The sequence below is a fragment of the Vicugna pacos genome, chromosome 2 (genome assembly GCF_048564905.1).
Source record: "Vicugna pacos chromosome 2, VicPac4, whole genome shotgun sequence".
NCBI classification, from domain to species: Eukaryota; Metazoa; Chordata; class Mammalia; order Artiodactyla; family Camelidae; genus Vicugna; species Vicugna pacos.
Genome location: NC_132988.1, coordinates 30844305 through 30866673, shown reverse-complemented (window position 1 = coordinate 30866673; position 22369 = coordinate 30844305). Strand labels below are relative to the sequence as shown.

General features: G+C 32.2%; 1 protein-coding gene across 2 annotated transcripts in view; it reads left to right on the top strand.

Annotated features, from left to right (window-relative positions):
- The window catches only part of HSPA4L (heat shock protein family A (Hsp70) member 4 like), a 45537-nt gene that overhangs the window by 4929 nt on the left and 18239 nt on the right, over positions 1 to 22369 (top strand). For both annotated transcript variants that reach the window (XM_006212222.4, XM_072937760.1), the window contains exons 3-12: positions 7029 to 7086; positions 8651 to 8791; positions 11539 to 11661; positions 15057 to 15156; positions 15513 to 15646; positions 17665 to 17909; positions 18104 to 18180; positions 18822 to 18973; positions 19416 to 19522; positions 21709 to 21842. In XM_006212222.4, coding sequence (XP_006212284.2) covers positions 7029 to 7086; positions 8651 to 8791; positions 11539 to 11661; positions 15057 to 15156; positions 15513 to 15646; positions 17665 to 17909; positions 18104 to 18180; positions 18822 to 18973; positions 19416 to 19522; positions 21709 to 21842 — 1271 coding nt within the window. The remainder of the gene's footprint in view (positions 1 to 7028; positions 7087 to 8650; positions 8792 to 11538; positions 11662 to 15056; positions 15157 to 15512; positions 15647 to 17664; positions 17910 to 18103; positions 18181 to 18821; positions 18974 to 19415; positions 19523 to 21708; positions 21843 to 22369) is intronic.

The window sequence follows — 22369 nt, the reverse complement described above, 5'->3', positions numbered from 1 at the left end:
ATAAGCAATGCTGCAATAACTATCTTTGTAACTAAAGTTTTGACCCTTAATTCCTTCAAATAAGTTCCTAGAAGTAGAACTACTGAGTGTGCATATTTTTAAGGCCTTAAATATGTTTGTATTGTTCAATTAAGTATAGATACAGGGATGGGAATTTCCATCCCAGACTTAATTATATCAGAGCAATTAGTTTCACACGTGGGAAAAGAAAACTGCAGCCAGGAATCCTCATTCAGTATCAGATTAAAGCATGTGGTCAACTAAAACATGCTGCCTGAATTGATAATGGTGATTTCTGTGTGCCATGCATTGTGCTTGCACTGTCATACATGTCACACCAATTCTATGAGTTTGGAAATACTAGCTATCTTTTTCTATAGGAAGCCTTAAGCAAAGTTAGTATCTTGGCCAAGAACTAGTAAGCAATGAAATGGATTCAGTTTCATGTTTCTTTGACCCCAGAACCCTAATGTCCTTACATTATCTTCTGGCATATGGACAGTATATACATACTGGGTTAGTGAGGAATGTAATGATCAAACTTATTTTACAGTAAGGAAAATAGGTCTTTTTAATGAAACTATTTCAAGACGTTTTTGTTAGGTGTATGCATTTGTTACATCAAAAAAATTCTGTAGGATTGGGGGGAGGGTATAGCTCAAGTGGTAGAACACATGCTTAACATGCACAAATACCTCCTCCAAATATAAAAAATAAACAAATAAACCTAATTACCTCTCCCTCATAAATCAAAGGAAAAATAGCAAAACAGAATTCTGTAGGATCATATATAACATTCAGTTCTCCAATTTTTGTCTTCATTACTTTTTCCCTGTTTCTTTACCAGTGTATTTATAATCTGAAAATATGGCAAAATATTATTTATACACTACATCTCAGATATGTGAGACATCTTCTTTAATGCACAAAAGTAGAAATCACTTACTTATTGAGGATTGAAAATAAATATTTTTGCACAAAGGAAATGCCAAACCCCAGACGTTAACAGTGCTAGTTGGGTAGGAGGAATTCTTAAGGTGATAGCAGTTTGGGGTAGGAGAAGAGTTTTACATTTCTAATTAAATATTCTTTGTACTATATGAATTGGTTTTGTTTGTATGTTTTACTATGAGTTTATGTTAACTTTGATTTAAAATATTTTAAATGCTGAAGAACTACATAAAGTAAATCTCCCCTTGTCTCTTCCCAACCATTTCCTAAACTTTAGTGTGTATGTTTCTATATGTATGTGAGTACATATATATGTATATAACTGGGATGTTTTTCTTTTTTTTTTTTTAACAAAAGTAGAATTACATTATACATATTTTGCAATTGCTTTTTTCAAAATATATTGTGGACATCTCACACTTGCTCATTTGGCTCTAATTTACTTTATTCTTTTTAATGGCTGCACAGTATTCTGTTGATAGGTACACTACTATTGGTGTACATTTCAAAGTATTTTGCTGTTGACAAAAGATTCAGTAAGTCTCTCCCCCCCCCTTTTTAAATGAAATTGTGCCTAAATGAGTGGAAGGGCAGATGTCTCACAATTTAGCATGACCAAAGCTAGGACTATAAAATCTTCTAGTATGAATATTATCCACAAAATAAAGTGACTGTCCAGTCATTGCCATGAATTTGTGGGTGAAAAAGTCTGGAAAGCTTCTAGCAGGCAAGGAATGATAGGTACAAATTACATAATCAGTGTTATGAGTTTAAGATGTTTAACATGCCATTGGTAGTCTTTTTAGTATGTGGTCATTATAATACAAATTAATGAGCATGGCTGTATTCTGATAAAACTTTATTTACAAGAATAAATGGCAAGGGGTAATTTGCAGACCTCTATTCTAGGCAGTCATAATCAAAATACTCAAAATTATTGTGCATTGCTATTTGTCTTTGAACTGGTGAATTTTAAGTAAGATAACCAATGTATCTATATTAATGTCTGATTTCTGTTAATGGTTTCAAGTTATGAACTTATATAATTTGTGATTTATTACTAAAAGCATTTGGAAACTCAAAGGAATTATTATTTTTACATGCTAAAATTTTTTATTGTCCATATTGAAAGATTGGAAAGTTTGTATTAGTAAATCATATATGCCTGAAAGTCTTACCTTTCTAAGTAGCAAGCTAGAAAGGAAATGGCAACAATAAGTCCTTTTGAGAACATTCCTCCCCCACCTCTTCTAGGGCAGTTTTTTTTTCCAGATAGTTAAGTTTGAGAAATAATGACCAGACGTTTTCTTTACTGTAGAAAGTCTCAGATCCCTTAATTTTCTTTATAGGCATTGAAACATTTCTAAGAAAAGAATGTTACCCCCAATTTTTTTGAACCTCTAAGGGATTATTTTGTACAGAACACTATTTTGGATATGATACCCTAGGCCAGTGGTTCTCAACACGAGATTTTGTTCCCTAGGACACATCTGACTATCCGAAGATATTTTTGGTTATCACACAGTGGGAGGGAGAAGGGAGGAGGGCTACTGGCATCTAGAAGGTAGAGTCCAGGGATGCTTCTAAAATCCTGTGGTGCACAGAATAGCCCAAATCTCCCAACAAAAATTTGGCCTAAAATGTCAGTAGTACCAAGGTTGATAAATCCTGCTCTATAGCCATCTTGGCAACCATAGTTGAAAGTAGTTGCTCAGCAGTTGACATTTCGATTCAGAGCCAAATTGGCCCTGTCTGGAGCTGACCTCTTGATGTAAACCATTTGATTGTCTCTCATATCAATTCAGCTATTGTCTTCCTTAGCATCTACTGAATGATAGCAGAAGAGGCTATAAATAGTCATTGTGATCTTATGGAACTGGCAAAGGAAAGCAGAAATTTTTTAAATAGGGCTGTTTTTAAAGTGGGAAGATCAAGAGGTTTTGAATCCTTAGTGGAGATTTATAAAGAAGCAAACAGATTTAGAGTGGTGACCTCTTAGGTGAGAAGTCTCCTAGTGCTGTCAGTATGTTATTTTCTCCAACCTCACCATGCTTGGCCTTATAAAAACAGGCATTATAAGAGAGAAAATAAATCTAAAATTTTAGGGGAAAATAACAAATACAGCTTTCTTGAAGTAACATTCTGTCATTTGATTTTTATGCCCTTTACTAAAAGCGGTACAGAACATTTAGAAGTTTTGCTTGTTTGTTTAGAATTTTGTGTCATTCTCTGAAAATCTAGGACTACTACTATGGTGGCAACATCAGACTGGATGTTATAGATTTAAGCTGCATTGTAAAAATTTTTTTCCTTTTAGGTACAAAATGCAATTTCTAAATAATAGTTGAAATAATCTATTAAAAAGTGTAATATAATTGGATAATGTGATAGATACTTGGATAAACTGTTGAATATCCTTTTTATAAAAACTTTCATATCAACTTAATGTGTGGTATAATATATCTGTTTCCCTTGGTATTACTGAAAGTGAGGTAGAAGTTTTGAGATAGGATAGGTGTTTAACTTATTTTGATTTTTCTGAGAATCCTTGGCAGATATTTATTTAATGGCTGTGTCCTAGAATCTTTTTGAAAAAAAGCTGAAGAAAGGATTTTGAAGACCTTCAGTATGTGAGGAGAGTTTTCTGTGTGTTGAAACTGGGTATTTCCAAGCTATAACATTAAGTTTTTCACACTTTCAAAGTTGTCTGCTTTTAATTTCAGAGAATATCTGATAATGGTAACTGTTTATCTTTCTTTGTGAAGTGATAAAGGTGGAAGCATATTTCAATGATTATATGATTCAAATGATAGTTGAATTGGTCTTATTTGGATTTAAATGTTCTAACAAGTTACCCTTGAGAATCAACCTTGGAGTAAAATTTTCTGTGCCTTGAAGTGATGGTAGCCTCATATTGAAAACTTAAAAGTATTCAGAGAGGAATCTGAATAATGGAGTCGAGACCAAGACGGATTATAAACTAGGCTAAGAGATGGCAAATCAACATTTTCTGTAAGTTCTAGGATTGTACTCACATAGATTGCCATAACAGATATGCAAATATCCACTCTGGCAGAGATCATGTTGAATTCAAGGAGTTATTTGCAAGAGATGTTAAGATATCATCTGAACCACTGATTCTTACTGTATCCTTATTTTCCTGTTTTCACCAGATCACAATTAAAGAAAAGTAACTTCCATTTCTCTTACATCTGTTCATCACATTTGACGTTTTAATTCTAAATATGTTTCTGCTTGGATGTCTCAAAGGTAGCTTCATCTCAACATATCCAAAATAGAACTTTTGCTGGTCTAGCCCCAAACGGGTCTCTCTTGCAGTGTTTCTGTCTCATTGCATGGTACCACTATATACTCTCTTATGGAAATTGGAAACCTAGACATTATTCTTGCTGCTTTCTATTATCTATTCCAGTACTATTCAATAAAAAAAGATATAATGTATGTGAGTGACATACATAATATTAAATGTTCTAGTAGTTACATAAAAAGATAAAAACAGGCAAAATTAATTTTAATATACTTGATTCAGTGCAGTATATTCAAAAACTTATTTCAACATGTAATCAGTATTTTAAAATTAGTAAGATATTTTAACATTACTTTTTAAATTTTGAATCTTCAAAATCCAGAGTGTATTTCACACTTAAGTACACCTTAATTCAGACTAGCCTCATTTCATGTGCTTTATACACATGAAACACATGTGTCTAGTGGCTGCCGTATTGCACAGTGAAGATCCAGTTCATCACCAAGCCCTTTGAGTTTAGCTTCTAAATATCTCTTAATTGCTTTTCCTTCTTTCTCAGCTGCCAGTACCCTGGTAGAGATTATTGGTGATTTCTAGCTCTCCTCCCATTACTCTAGTTAAAATATTCTCCACCAGACACTCCCCTCTTGAATCTATCATTTACTCTTCCTTCAAGTGTCATCACTTTCTCAGGTAAGCCATTCCTGATCCCCCTCTTTTGGGTCAGTTCCTGCTGTTACCTTCTTTCATTGCACCATGTGTACCCTTTGTTGTACCACATTGTTTACCTTCTTTTGTGAGTCTTCAGCAGTGTAAGTTCCAGGAGAGCCAAAACTGTGTATTTTTCCCTTGCTATTAATAATTCTAGAACCCAACAGAGTGCCAGACATCTAGTAGTTACTCAGCAGTCATCTGTTCAATCGACTAAATGAACTTAGCTGCCTGCCTTCCCTGAAAAATCCAGTGCCCCCAGTGTAAGTGTCTTGTCAAGCCCTTGAAAAGCACTGTTCTGGGATCTTTCCTTTTCAGTTTGTATTATGTATAAGCATGAAGTGTTCTTTCCATTGTTCAAAAACCTTTAATGGACTCTCATAACCTACTTAAATATATTTCAAATTTATAATACGTCATTTTTGTGTAATCTGGCCCTAATACTATCTACAAAAATGTCCTATAAAACTAGCCAAGTTGTGTTCTTCCTAGTTTCCAAATTAGTGTACCCTTAGGAGCCATCTTCCCATTCATTCAGTAATTCATTCTTTGGCTGTGTACCAGATAATGATCTAGACCAGTGCTATCCAGTAGAACTTTCTATTCTACTATATATGTTTTATGTATTTTCTGTTTTCTGTATATCCACTAGCTATATGTAGCTGTTAAAGTACTTGAGAGTTGGTTATTGAGCCCTTGAAATGTAACTAATGCTGAGGAACTGAATTTTTAATTTTAGTCAGTTTAAATTTTATTAGCCACATGGAGTTTGCACTCTAGTGTGGAGATATAATCAGTAAAACAATAAATTGTATAAGATGGTGATACATTATGGAGAAAAATACAATTGTGTAAACAAATGTATGTGTTGGGGAGAAGCAAGAATGTTATTTATATAAAACAGTCAGAAAAGGTGTCTGATAAGCTGACATTTGAGCCAGAAACACGAGAGAGCTCAACCCACGTGTTCCAGAGAGAACAACATGTACAAAGGCCCTGAGGTAGAAGTATGCTTGCCCTGTTCTAGACATGACAGAGACCTGTGTGCCTAGATTGAAGTTGTAGGTTAGAGCAGCTAAGAAACAAACCATGAAGGGCTGTATTGACTGTTGGGAAGACTTAAGCTTTTATTTTGTAAGACAGGACAGACACCATTGGAGGGTTTTTAGCAGAAGAGTTTCAGGATCTTAGTCTTTAAGAGGATCACCTGGGCTGTCATATTGAGAATATGCCAGGAATGTCCTTTTCCACAAAACAGATACATATTAAGATGCATTCTCTTCTTTAAAGTCTTAATTCAGAAGTCACATCTAATTGTACTTGATTTTTCTAAATCTTACTGTCTAGAAGTGATTATTCGTTTTCTGCTAGTATTGTTCATAATTTTATTTTGTATGTTGATTTTTTAATAGACTAAATTCTTCAAGGACAGTGATTGTAACTGGTATATATAATGCCTGTAGATATTTGGTGATTAAATGAATTATTACCTGTAATTATGACTGAAGCCATGGACAAACATTTTCTTGAATCAGCATAAAATGATATTTTGATAAAAGTGTTACTCTTTGCTTGCTTTTATAAGCAGAATAAGATTTAAATGCAGTAATTAAAACAGCAGTCATACTGTTCAAAGCATTTACCTATATTTACTCATTTAATCCTCCACATGGCCCTATGAGTAGGTATTATTATCATTGCTCTCTTCCAGATGGGAAACTGAGGCAAATAACAGATAGGTAATTTCCATAAGGTTACTTAGCTGTTATGTGAGATTTAGATCCAGACAGTCTGGCCTTACTGAATACAGATAACTGTTTTAGAAAGTCATAGACCAGTAGAATTTGGAAAACAATTTTGGGACCAACGTAGTGTTGCTAACTATTAGCACATTTTTTAAAATTCTAACATGTATTCTGATCATTATTCCATTACTTAGAAGAGCTTGAAAATTATGTAAAACTCTTGATTTCAGTAACCTATTTTTTTAAATAATACTCTATTAATCCTTTAAATTCATTTTTGTATAAAGAGAAGCAGAATAATAACACATTAATATAAAAATACCTTGGGAACAAACTTGTTTTTTCCTTTTTAGGGCCTGTATATCTTTGGGATCGAGAACGCGAGCCATTGGAAATGCAGCTAAGAGCCAGGTAAACTGTTACTGTGGATGTTTTGACTTATAGGAAGAATTAATACTGGTAACTAAGCTCCCATTTTATATATTTAAGAGTGAAAAAAGAGAAGGAGGAAGATGACATATCTAACATCTTTGTATTTTATTAGATGTATTTTGCTTTTGGTTGTAAAATATTTCTTGAATTTTATTTTTAAAAAAACTTTTAGTTGTGAAGCTTAGTTGTAAGGTTTTGGTTGTGAAGTTGTACTACCAAATGGCATCAGTTTTTCCTTGTATGGCCACTTCCTATGAGAGATATCCTATGTAGGATATATGCTCTACCACAAGTGAGCAATGTCTTTGTAAAAGAAGGTGGGGAAAATGGAGAAACTGATTTCCAGAGTAATCCCATGTGGCTACTACTTTACATGGAATCTGTTAAAGTATTCATATTTCTAGGCTTCTGAAATTCTTTTGAGTAAAACATTCATTTTTAAAAATGTTCCATGGTATAGATTCATTTTCCTTGGATTTTGTTTATTGTCATAAATCAAAAGCCTCAAGACTTCTTTCTTTCTTTTTAATACATACCTGGGTCTTCTTTTCTTTATTAGAAAATAACTTTAATGGGGCCTTTTTCCTCATGACTTTGTAGGAGTAATTTACTCATTAATCCAGGAATTTTTGCTTAAGATTTTTATCAAGATTGCCTCAAAGTTGGCCTGTGTATGAATATGGTTCACCCCCTTCCCATTTTCATACTGCACATAAACAAATGTTGTTTGTGCCAGAAAGACTCCTTCACTAAAGTTTACAACGCATATTTTGGCTGATCTTCTAAGTGTATTGTAGACCTTCTAAGTTAGCAAACTAAGTTATTTCTCCTAAAGAGCTAGAGAGATCAGCATGGTAATTCAGTATCCCTGTAGTTTTCATCTTATAATTGAAGATCAAAATCTGTTTGGCTTTAAAGGTTGCTAAGAGGACAACAACTGGATCCCGGTAATATTCTATAGTTTGAACTACATGTTCTAGGTAAAGAAAGAATTACTGTGCCAGAATACAGGCTATTTATAAATTAAAATACTTCAACTTAGCACCATGCTATATGGAAAGAGTTTTAATTTTCTTGCCTAGGAGCAATACTCAGCAATGGAAGCAACATAATAGTACATGAGAAATTTCACAGAGAATAAGATAGTAAGAGTAAAAGAAAAACGTGGTGATAAAAAATATAGTTTAAATAAAAACACAAATGAAAATTCAAAGAAAGAAATCAAAGATACTAATTTATTAGCACAAAAGTGTTGAGGAAAACCAAAGAGGTGAGTTGTAGATAGGTTTTCATTGTATTATTTGAAAAGTTTTCAGTTTTGTTCTTTTTTGAAGACATCAATTTTGAATCTAACATTCCTAGGGTAGGTGGAGAGTTTGGGGGGCTATAATTTTACCATCAGTTTGAAACCAGAAAAATGATTGTGTGTGATTCTGAACTTCATTGTGTAGGATAAGTAGACTTGGTAGTTCTCAAGTATTACCACAGTGTTGATTTTGCATTCATTAAGTAATTGATAAATTAAAGTGTTTACTGCCAACAGATAGTCACAAATGTAAGAAATACGATTCATGGTTTCAAAAAGCTTCATGGGCGATCATTTGATGATCCTATTGTGCAAACTGAAAGGATCAGGCTTCCCTATGAGCTGCAGAAGATGCCTAATGGAAGTGCAGGAGTTAAGGTAAGCTTATAGTACCAGAAAGGACATATATATTCAAACTAAAGAAACCAAATACGATAATATTGCCTATTTGTAATTTAACTCTTTTCCTCTGGATGCAGTACATATATGCCAAAATACAGGCAGTTTTTGTAGTATGCTTTAGTGAATGCCAAAAAAACCTAATTTAGAATAAGATTATCACCTTTTTTAACTCTAAATACTTTTATTGTCCAGAAAAAAGGATTATTATTTGGAGAACTTTTAGAGGTGAACCATTTTTGAGAGATAAAGGCATGTGATTTAGAGAAATAGACCCAAAAAGTATGTTAATTGCTCTAATGAGTTTTCTCTGATTTAGAATCTTATATTAAGAAGTATTAAAGCAAACTCTTTTTCCAAGTAAGAGGTGGACTCTGGTTTTTTATTTCTACATCTTCAGGCAGAAAGTTATAGATTGGTTAACAAAAACTAACATAATACCCCAAAACACATAAGAGTTACCATATAACCCAGCAGTTCCACTCTTAGGTATATACACAAGAGAACTGAACCATATGTGCACACAAAAATTTATTCAATAGTGTTCATAGTAGCATTATTCATTGACAGCTAGAAGGTAGAAGCAATGTAAGTGTTCATCAGCTGATGAGCAGATAAACAAAATATGGTGTAGCTATCCAGTGGAATGTATTATTTGGCCATAAAAAGAAGTGAAGTACTGATAATGTGCTATAACATGGATGAACCTTGAAAACATGCTAACTGGAAAGAAAAAACAAGCCGGATATAAAAGGCTACATATTGTATGATTCCATTTATATGGATGTCCAGAATTGGGCAAATCAGTAGACACAGAAAGCAAATTTATGGTTGCTAGGAGTTAAGGGTAAGAGGGAAAAGGTCCCTTTACAACTACTATGGCTTTTTAGGGTGATGTGGAAATGTACTACAGTCAATGTTAATCAGTATACAGCTTGACTATACTGAACACCACTGACTTGTACACTTCAGAAGGATGAACTTTATGCTATGTGAATTATATTTCAAAGGTAAAAATTTAATAGCTAACTTTAAATTTGATATATGTTTTAAGGCTGTTCACGTATTTCCATGTTTAGAAGAGGGTCTGACTACAGGATGGATGATGAGTTGTAGTAAGGAGACATGAGTCTGTTACAGTAGGTCAAAGAAGACACCATGAGAGGTTAAAGACAAGCTGAAAAATTGTGAAGTAATATTTTAGGTGAAATTCTGGATCAAGGGTTGCTGACTCGATAGCTGGATAGGTTATGATAGCAATAAATGAGATCAAGAATAATATTCACATATCCTTTAGATCTGATAAGTTCTGGTTAATGACTACATGGTGCAGTTTTATTCTAAACTACTTAAATTATGTTGCTTTTATTCTTTAAAAGAAATTTAAAAATCATGCTTTGTAAGTATTTGAGGAAAACAAATTATTTTTAAAGAAAGTCAAAATCTAATTTTTAAGTAATAAAATTCTTATGCGGCGTAGTGAGCACATGTTAAGCTAGTTAAAGAGGCTTTGAAAAGATGTCAATCCTGTGTTGACCTAAGTTTCTTCATCTTTTGAAGATTGAAAATCTTTAGTGTTTAACTCCTCAAGCACTTTATACATTTAGTTTTTTCAACATTTGTTTGAATATACTTTATTTCATCTAACTTTTATATTCTTAAAAAATACTGTATTGTTATGTCTTCTATAATCAGATTGACACATGGTATTTGTTCATTTTCCCTCATTTCAGTGTGCTTCCTTTCTTCTCACATTTAAAGACTAATTTCATGTAATACTTGGTTTTGAACTTGCAAATTAATTTGGAAACAAATAGATACCAATTTTAGGTCTGTTTCAGAGTAAATTTTACAAGATTATTTATATGTATTTATGTACTTATATACATACATACATTGTGATGCTTGAGAGAGAAGTTCCTTAAAGCTCTTCTAAAGTTTGGTGTTGTAGAATAAAACTATTCACTCCATTGGGGCTACAGAGGTAGAAAACATTGCTTTTTCTTCTGTAAATTAAATGTAGTTATTGGATGAGTTCTAAGTAAACTCTGTATTGCTTATAAATATTGTGGTTGTCATTATAAAAGAGTTTTATTGCTTGAACAAGGCCCTCCAGTATTCCTTGGTCAAGAGGTGCTTGTAAGGTTTTATTTTATGTGCTTAAATGCAGCCTAGTCTTAAACCTATGTATAAGATGAAGTGGTTATCTGGTCTAAAAATTTTTTTGAAATTTCATTATGCACCTCTAATGTTTAAGTCAAAGTTATCCCCAGAAACCTTGGAGTAGTACATATTAAAAATTTTTTTAAATAAGGAAATTTTCTCTTTTTCTGCTGATCTTCTCGTTTCCTTTTCACAAAACTGTATTACTCATGGTTTCATTTTAAATTCAGGAAGAGTTCTAACTTCCAAAAGAAAGATTGTTTTTCCCCTTATTTGTTTACTTGGATAGTGAATGATAAAAATTGCTTTTGTGGGAGGTGGGGATCTGGAGCAGGTAAAAAAACACTTGAAAATAATTCGGTTATAATACTATGTGTAAGGCATTGGAACTTTAGAGATGAGATGTAATGATACTAAAGCAGTCTTTTCGGTATATAAGTTAATTGAGCAAGGACTTTGCCTTTTTCACTGTTGTATATTGATCATATATAGAGTAGATGCTCATGGAATACTTGTTGGATGAATAAATGATTCCTAATAAGTATCTCCACTTTTGGCTTTAGGTGCGATACCTAGAAGAAGAGAGACCTTTTGCAATTGAGCAAGTTACTGGAATGCTGTTGGCCAAGCTTAAGGAAACTTCAGAAAATGCTTTGAAGAAACCAGTGGCTGACTGTGTGATTTCAGTAAGTTTTACCTTAATAATGAATAATAATAATGAATACTGTTGAGTCATACTTTTCAGTGTATTAGTGTTACGTTGAAATATTTTTCTTCTCTTTTCTTTACTCTTTCTGCTCTTATCCAGTAAATAACCTAAATCTATTTTTACTTTTATATTAAGAAAATTATTTTATTTGGTGAAGTTCAGGGCTGTGTTTCCCATAAACTCAATTGTGATAATCAGTGAATCTTAAAAAAACTAATATATGTGATTAGTGACTGCTGTACCTGCCACTTATCCCAAGGAATCTGTCTAGGTAGCACTTAACTTCCGACCTCTAGGGACCTTGACATTTATGTCAGAGCTTGAAAATGCCCAGTTGGGAATTTGAGATTGTGTATATTCTGTATCATAAAGAAAAGATACTTTTTAAAAATGATAGATTAGATGTATATGTATACTTCTGGAAATTTTGACATATACATACACCTATGAAGCTATCATCATCACAGTCAACATAATAAACATATTAATCACTCCCCAAAATCCACTTGTACCTTTAAGATAAAAATTGTTTGTATAAAAGGTGAGCAGCATGGTACTTTGATACACATAGTGAAACAATCACTACAGTCAAGCTAATTAACATAGTTAACCTTTTTAGTGTATGTGTGGTGAAAGTAGCTGAGATCGCCTTTCTTAGCAAATTTCCAGTATATAATACAGTATTATTAACTGTGGTCGCTGTGCTGTACATTAGATTTCTGGAACTTATTCATTCTACATAACTGAAACTTTAGTACCCTCTGGCCACTGTCTCCCCATTTCCCCCACTTCCTCCTCCTGGTAACCAGCATTCTACTCTATCCTATGAACTCAACTTTTTTAGATTACATATATAGGTGAGATCAAATACTATGCAGTATTTTTCAAAAAGAGATATCTTTTAAGAATTCTTAATAAAACATTTAATTATTTACGGTATCTTGTATCTTGAGATCCCACTCCATATTGATAACTAGTTTTTAAGTTATATGTTGTCACCTAAATGTGAATATATTCTTTTTTTATGTTTTTTTAATTACTAAAGTATCATCAGTTATAGTGTGTCAATTTCTGGTGTACAACACGTCCCAGTCATGCATATACATACATATATTCCTTTTCATAGTGAATATATTCTTAATACTGTTAAACTTGACTCCTTAAGTTCAAGAGTCTCATGTCATGAGAAAAATAGAATCATATTATAAACTCATCGGTGAATTTAGTAATTAGAATTTGTTGGGTATATTTGAAATTTTTTAAGTGAGAGAAAAATATTAGAGCTTAGCCTTCTGTTTTCCAGCCACTTTGTAATAGTAAATAATAGAGTTTACCATTGGCCAGACACTGTTCTAGGCATTTAATGTGTATTAACCCATTTAATCATCAGAACCACTCTGTGAGGTAGGATATTAACCTCAGTTTCACAGATGAAAAGATTGAGGCATAGAGAAGTTAAATAACTTGTCCCAAATCAGCATACCTAACAAGTGGTAGAGCTAGAAATCAAACCTAGATAGTTCATTCCTGAGCCTGGGCTCATTACTCTTCCATCATACTGCCACTTGAAAGGGTATGTCAGAATGGTGCAAATTTTATAACGATCTTAAATTCAAATCCATTCCTATTTATTTAGCTATACTTGATGTTACTTTCATGTCAGATGTTAGTGTCAAAATATAGCTTTATGAACTTCTTGGTGATTATTAACTGTAGTTAGCACAGTAGACCCATCTGAGCTGTACGAGGGGAAGGACTTTCTCTGTTTTATGCTCTGTGATATCCCTAATGGCTAGAAAAGTACCTGGTTCATAAATGCTCACTGAATATTAAGTAAATAGTACATGATAGTTCAGATTTTTGTCAGAAGGATAATACCAAAATCAGGATAAACAACGTTATCAAAATTTAGGTTCTTTTCCTGTTGTTATCTGTTAAATGAAATTCTAAATTCAAAAAGCAGTAAGATTGGAGGAGACTACTTACTTAAAATTGGAAGAGCCCCAAGTCATTTTGTACAGGATTATACTTAATTAGCTTTTTAGAAATCTGTCTGTAGAACAAGTGAAAGTGCTTCATAGTTTGATAGAACTAAGTATTTATGTAAATCTTAATTATAAGTTTTAAATTATGAGTTTATTTTCTTTTACAAAAAGTGTAAAGTTTTTTTATTATTTGTAACATCAGCAAAATTATTTAAGTCGGTACATTTTTAAGGAATTTTACATGTTCTGATTCCTTCCACCGCCTATCACTTTAGTTCCTCCAGTTGTTTGAGTCATAATCTTTGAAGATAGCTCTTTCAAAAATAATTTTTGCCCAGTCCACAATTATGTCAGTCAATCCACAGTTCTTTTAGGTGGGCTTCTTTGATCTCCAAAGGAATATGGATACACTTCAAAAATTTCCCACCTGTAATCTTAGGGATCCAGTTTACTCAAGCAGTTTATTTTAGGGCTCTAGTTAAATGTAGGAAGTACGCTGCTATTTTGGCAAATGATCTAAAATTATTATCCCTTCATCATTTCTAATATTGAAAAGCCTTCCTACATCCAGTTTTTACTCATCAGCCTCCAAAAAAAAAAAGTTACAGGTCTCACCACCAGTGCAATAAAATTATGTGATAGAAGCAAAACCTGTGTTGTCATTATAGCCACTATTTCATTTTTTTAGTAGAAACATATTTTTTTTGGTGATTTATAAAAACACATGCTCATCATAAGTCCCCTGCATATAGTTCCCCCTCCCTTTGAAATACAACCATTGTAAAAACTTGGGATTGTATTTTTCTAGTAATGCATACATATGCAAAAATGGAATCGTGCTGTGTGTGCCGCCCTTTTTTAAATGTAGTAAAGATACTGTTCCATGACAGTTCAGATCTATCTGATTCTAACGTCTATATAGGATTCCATTATGTGGATATAACAATATATTTAACCAATCTAATTTTTAGCAGACTCTTGAGTTTTTAGTTTTTCATTATTAAAGATGAACAAGTGTGTATCTTTATAGACCAGACCAACACAAGGATTTAATTAACATGTTTTTGAAATCTACAGTATTATTCCATTTTATTAATTGCTTTAAATTTGTGTTCACAATGTAGGTCAAAATTTTGTGATATAGAAATTGCCAGCCTTAAAAAAAACTAGTATTTTTTCCTAATTAGTTTAATTAAACCATCATAATTTACCTTAAGCTGTACATAAGTTTTTTTTAACATTTTTTATTGATTTATAATCATTTTACAATGTTGTGTCAAATGTACATAAGTTTTAGTGCAATTATTTTCATTTTTCAATTGGTGAAATATTTAAGTGAAATCTGTTACACTGAATAACACCCTTAATTATTGTTTTGAAATACCAGATTCCTAGCTTTTTCACTGATGCTGAGAGAAGATCTGTGATGGCTGCAGCCCAGGTTGCGGGTTTAAATTGTTTAAGGTTGATGAATGAAACCACTGCAGGTGAGCAGTTTGCAATTTGAAAATCACTGTGAGAAAAGTATTTTTATAGCTTTTTTAAGCTAATACAAAGCGTTTTTTAAACTCTTATATGTACTAATTCTTATAAGCTTGTTTTGGAGCACAATATTTTGGCAGAGGTTAAACATGTCTTACATTGGCTATTATAATCATTAATATTATAGAGTTATAGATGGGTAGAGAAAACGAAAAACATTAACGAAATTATGAAAAGTTAGTTTACTTTGAAACTAATAATTTTTATTACTCTATATGAATTAAAATGTATCAGCGTGACTTATCTATTGTTTTCCAAGTGATTGCTGTCCTGGAATAAACCTAACTCTGTTCTTACGCAGTTGCACTAGCATATGGAATTTACAAACAGGATCTTCCCCCGTTAGATGAGAAACCAAGAAATGTAGTATTTATTGATATGGGCCATTCTGCCTACCAGGTCTCGGTTTGTGCTTTTAACAAAGGAAAACTTAAAGTAAGTAAATAATTTGCTGTATTTAATTTTAATGGTTAACAGCATATAAGACTACATAGAGAAATTGAATGCCTGGGTTTAAACCTTGGCTCTGCCACTTAAAAACTTTGAGGACAAAATAAGTTAATGTATATAAGATGCTTGGAATGCCGTAAAGATATTATAATATATTAGCTGACTTAATAACTCAATAAAAATAACTATCAGGGAGCATAAATTACATATTTATACATATGCATAGGCGACATTTTCTAAAATGATTCCCGTTGTGTTTAGAACCCTTTCTATCCAGGAGCCCCTTACCAAAATTCTCTACAATGTGGCATTATTTACTTCTGTTTATCTTCTTATAGCCTTTGGTTTTATATTCTTTTTTACCTTGATTATCTTATCCAGACTTACACACTCACTCTCTCCATTTCTCACATGTGTAGAATTTGCTCAGAAGATTAAATGCTTTGGATTATCCAATACCTTTTAGAGCCTTTTGTATTGCAGTTTATATTATTACAATAACATTTTTCTAAACAGAAAATTAAAGGGAAATGACTCATAGTGAAATCAGGGTAATTTTTTGCAAATTGGTTTAATCCTTGGAAGTTAGTTTTGAATTTTAACTTAATTAAAACATTTTTCTTTCTTCCTTTTTAGTGACTACCTTGGAGTAGACCTATAATTTTTTAGATCACAGACCCCTTTGGAAGTTTGATAAAAGCTATGACCCTTCTCCCCAGAAGGATGCACATTTCCACTAGTCACATACCTACACAGTTTTGCATCTAATTTTAGGTAATACTGGACATCATGAGAAGTCTGTCCATGAATTTTCCATGCTAGACTGTGGGATGACACCCCCATCAGATTGTGCTCACATCCTACACTGATGTTTACCACTATTCCACCACTTGTCCTTGGGAAAAAAAGCTGATGAACCATACCAACAAGGGGATTCTTCTTTTTCCGCAGTGACTACTAAAAGTAGTCATTTTTGCCCTCTACCCTGGGAATTGAGACTAGATGTCTTGGTTGTGTTTTCCAGAGCTGTAGTAGTCTAGTGCTCTGACTTGTCTACTCCTCTTCCATTTGACTGTTAGTTGCAGTCTATTGCTCAACAAGTTTATTATATTGAATTCTTGTCTCGCCTCATTTTTTTCTGTTTTCTTTTTTGGTCCCTCGTGTGCTTTTTTCTTCCTTCTATGTATTTATAAAAAATAGCCTGGCTTTTTTAGCCATAAGAAATGAAATGATGCTATTTGCAGCAACTTGGATGGACCTAGAGATTATCATATTAAGTGAAACAAGTCAGACAGAGAAAGACAAATATATGATATCACTTACATGTGGAACCTAAAAAAAGATACAAGTTTTAAAAAATAGCCTGACTTTTGGGGCAAGGGTTGGGGGCACTAATTCCTGATTTTTAAATTAACAGATTGCAAAATACTTTAGATTTGATCTTTGAATTGGTTCTTCTTGGCTGTTTTGTTTTGGGTTACATATTTAGAACTGTTTCCTTGCTCTCTTTTTTTTTTAAACATTTTTTTTGAAGTATAAAATCAATGTTGTATTAGTTTCTAGCATACAACATACTGATTCAGTTATACAAATATATATATTCTTTTTTCACTATAGGTTATTACAAGCATTGAATACATGTTTCCTTGCTCTCTTAAACATGGTTTTTGGCCCACCTGTTCAGTGCTGTTGTACAACCATAGGATGTGAGATAATGAAGTTTTAGTCATTGTAACTGAATTATTTCAGAATTAGAATTATTCTTTTACTTCATGGTATATAGCTCTGTAACCTAAAGCAGGTAATTCAGAGTGGATAAATACGTTGGCTAAAAATTAGTGATAGTTACTACAGGTGATTCCAAATTTGGCACCCCTGTGATTTTTGACAAGATTTGCGGTTTTGGTTTTATTTTCAATTTAAAAGGTATTTTTGTTTTGTGTTTGTTTTTCTGAAAGCATCTATATTTCTGAAAATTCAGTTCTCATTTTTCAATTAAACAGGTCTTGGCTACTACATTTGATCCATATTTGGGTGGCAGGAACTTTGATGAGGCTTTGGTAGACTACTTCTGTGATGAGTTCAGGACCAAATATAAGATAAATGTGAAAGAAAACTCTCGGGCCTTGTTGCGTTTATATCAGGAATGTGAAAAACTAAAGAAGCTAATGAGTGCAAATGCATCAGATCTTCCACTGAACATTGAATGTTTCATGAATGACCTTGATGTTTCTAGTAAAATGAACAGGTACTATGTATGTTTTCAGTTTGAAAAGTGTTTGCTTATTTTATATTTAAATCATGTCTGAATGTTTTCATTCTATTATTTTAGAAGATATGCTCAATTTTTATATTTCAAAATAGTAAATTTGAATTGTTATTCTACAAGATATGCTCAATTTTATATCCTAAAGTAATGAATTTTATTTCATTTTCCCACAGGGCTCAATTTGAACAATTATGTGCTTCCCTCTTCGCCAGGGTTGAACCACCATTAAAAGCAGTAATGGAACAAGCTAGTAAGTGGAAGTTACTGAACTAACCATCAAAACTGTACCATGGTGTTATTTGAATGGGATGGGAAATGGTAAAAACAATGAAAACTTCATATGGTGTTTGAAGATTTGTATTTATTTTAGAGAAGATTATAACTCATTCTTTATTCCATAACAAAAGGGCACTAAAAATTGGAGCTTATGAGAACTCCTGACTTAGTACTGTTCACATCATAAAACTAATGCTGGTTTTATTTGAAGGTGTTTATATGAAAGTTTTTGAAGATTCTAAGATGAAAAGTAGAAATGTGGACATAATTGATTTTTCTTAAGGTTTTTGGTAATCAGTTAAAAATACCTTCTGTGGGGATTTGTGAGGTAAAAGTTTAAAAAAAATTGAAGGACTCTGAAGAGTGCCTTTAAAGCCTATGAAGTGCTTGTCCGTCCTTACTGTCACTTCATCATCTGGACTGAGTAACACACGGATAATTAATACCTATCAAATTTTGCCTTTTTCCAAAATTTGTTTCTATCTTCTTTCCATTTTACCTTGTTTTGAGCAAATTTTTAAAAGCCACTTTTAAAAGAATTACTTTCCAGGGTTTACTGTTCACATTTTTATAAAGATGATGTTATTTTTCTCAATTAAACATTTTGTTTTTCAGACTTACAACGTGAAGATGTAAGTAGCATAGAAATTGTAGGGGGAGCAACACGAATTCCTGCAGTGAAGGAACAAATCACTAAATTCTTTCTTAAAGACATAAGTACCACATTAAATGCCGATGAAGCTGTTGCAAGGGGATGTGCATTACAGGTATGATTATTAATCTTTTTTTTTTTAGAATGTATATTTTGCCAGAAATATGATAGACCTAAAGGAATGTCTTAATAGTATCTGGTCCAACCACTCATCAATAAGCTAAAATGAAATCGAAATTATTCCTGAAAAATAAGTGTGGTGTCTTACTTGTTTTTAAATTGTCATAGGGTAACATATCCATATTTGTACTGAGAGAACATTTATTCTATGAATTCTTGTAACTTCCTATTTAAAATTCTTTTTTTGAGATTTAATATTTTACATTAATTTTTGTAAGGTCACAGAAGGAGTACTCTGACATTTTAAATTTACTAGTTATTACCAAAAAAAAAAGTAACAATTTTATTGTAAGAACTTTACTAAGCAGTTCAATCAGGGTAACCTAGGATGTGTTTGGTGTTTGTTGATTTAAATATGATATACATCTTATTTTCAGTGTGCGATTCTCTCACCAGCATTTAAAGTGCGTGAATTTTCCATAACAGACGTTGTTCCCTATTCAATCACACTAAGATGGAAGACCTCTTTTGAAGATGGAAATGGGTGAGTTACTTCTAAAGTCTTGGTTAGATCTTGTCATAAATAACCAATTTGATACCTGTTTTTCTAAATTAGAGGAATTTGCACTTCTTAAAATTGTCAAATACTTTTAAATAAAATTTTAGAAAAAAATATAAAAATGATATGTAATATGTAAGCCATGATGGCATACTTTTTATTAATATCTGATTATAAAAGTAAAACAGTCTCATTTTCAAAGAAAAATCACAGTATAGAAATATAAATACTTAAAAACCTGCATTTACCATGCCCCAACTCCCTTAGCCCACTTTGTAAGAGGTAACTATTGTTAACAGGTGGATGTATGTCCAGTCATTTTCTTTGACTATCCAAATAAAAGCACTTTTTAAATACTTACATGGTCATCTATATATCTCCAGTACAACTTGCTTTTTTAAATACATGTCACCTTTCCATGTCAATAGACAGTAACTATTTTTTCAACAATTATATGTGCCATAATTTAACCAGTACACTATGAAGTCATGTTTTTCCTGTTTCAAGCAGTGCTATTAGGAATATCTTTTTACACATCTCCTTTAGTTATGTTTGGTATATGTGTAAGGTAACTGTGTAGGAGTCAAATTAAGCCAAAGGATTGGAGCATTATTGTAACTATTACTACCAAATTATCCAGTAAAAAGACTATATGTATTTATATTCCTATTAACATTGCATGACATAACCTATTTTAGTTCATTTTCTCCTATAAGTTTAACATTCTAATAGTTAAAAAAAGCATTTTGTTACTAAATTTGTATTTTTGACTATTGTGAGCTGCAGTCTTTTCATGCTTTGACATTTATATTTCCTTTTCTGTGAACTGCTGGGATTTAATAGCTTACTTCCCTATGAAAATGAGATTTGTATTTCAAGTATTATATTTGACTACTTTTCAGACGTATAATTTGTATAATAAAATAAACTTGTATTTACGTTTTGAAGTTGCATTTAAAATTTTGTTCTGTGCTCTATATACATCCACACCCCCAAGAAACTGAAATTATTGCACAAATTTCAAAAATATGGATTATCAGCCTGATTGGGAGGTTTTGCAAGGCATCCTAAATGGCATGTGTTAATGTCAATTTTGAGGCAAGAAATATTCTTTAAAGTTAATTTGAATTAATTTGAATTAAAAGTATAAGTGATCCAGAAAAAAAAATTACAAGAAAACATATGGGAAGTTAAATATAAATAAAGTAAAAATATTCTAGTGACTATAATAAGAAAGTAGAAGGTAATGGGAGGTTCTTCAAAACTAGGATAAAGGAAAAGGTCCATATAGGTGAGATTTTCAAACCTTGCATAATTAATATGACGATGGTATACATAATACTAAAGAATGCATTTATGGGCCACTATAAGCAACAGTTATAAATAATTTCTGTTACACTGTTGAAGGAATAGGAATTGCTATGTATTGTTTAAAAGCCTCCAGTACTAGAGAAGAGAAAATTCTGTAAAGGACATTGTTACATCAACCGAAAAAATTGGAATATGGATTGTAAAGTATCAGTGTAAGTTTATAAAGTTGACAACTGTACTGTGGTTATGTTAGAATGTCCCTATTAGGAAATACACATTGAAGGATTTAGAGGTAAAGGGATATCATGTATGTACCCTCAAGTTGATCAAAAGAAATTATACACATTCACAGAGTGTATGCACTGAAATGATGAAAGAAATGGGATAAAATAGTAGCAAATTTACATAAAGGTACACAGGTGTTCCTTATCCTGTTTTGATTTTTGTACCATTTTATGAATTTGAAATTATTTCCAAATAAAAGTATTTTTTAAGGGAGCAAGAATACAAAGAGTTACATATAATAAGTATTTTGGAAACTAATGGATAGAATTTGATCCTCAAGATGTGAGGAAAAAAAAATCTATATATATTTGCCTTAAAAAATACCTGTTTTCAGGTATTTTTTTTCTTTTTAGTAGGATTACATTGTCTGTTACCATGACAGACATTCTAAAAACTTTCAGCCATAAACCTGTCAAAACGCATATTTACAGCAAAATCAGTAATTATTTTGCTTAATCTTTGTGCACAGAGGTCTTTACAGTTGTTGCTTATGAATTCAAAATGAGATGGATTCTGTAATTAGGTTCATAGGCAACTTTCTGTTTGTTTTTAACTGTTTTCCCACTCTATTTTAGGGAATGTGAAGTATTCTGTAAGAATCATCCTGCCCCATTCTCAAAAGTCATTACTTTCCATAAGAAGGAACCATTTGAACTAGATGCATTTTATACTGACTTACATGAAGTGCCTTATCCTGATCCAAGAATTGGTGAGAGAACTCCACAATTTTTTTTTTTACAAATTTTAGCCTCTGATAAATATGTTAAGATTTGAATCAAGGAAACAAATTAACATTTCAGCTAAGCTAGCACTGGGTTTTTAAAGGATACTCATACTTTTTTCTAAATATGCACTTTTTAGTGCTTAGAGTTTCTGAGGTAACAGCAGCTTTGGATCTTTTTCAGTTCATTTTGACTTCTGTATTTAAAACGGACTGTAATTGGTCTGAAACGTTTGAGTGAGGGTTATTTTTATGGGAAAACTCTAATCAGTAAATTGAAATTGTGCTGCTGATTATTTTCTGATTTTAAACTTATATTCACTGGCAACAACTAGAGTAAGTATCACTGGATTAATAAGTGGAAATAGGAGACTGTACTACCCATTTTAGCTGAGTGTGATGTTTTTAGAAGATATAAAACAAAGTATGATTTTGTATCATTTAAAAGAGGAAGAATATTAAGTTCTGAAATTTTCTAAATGTACTGCTTTTATTGACAGACTAAAAAGGGGACA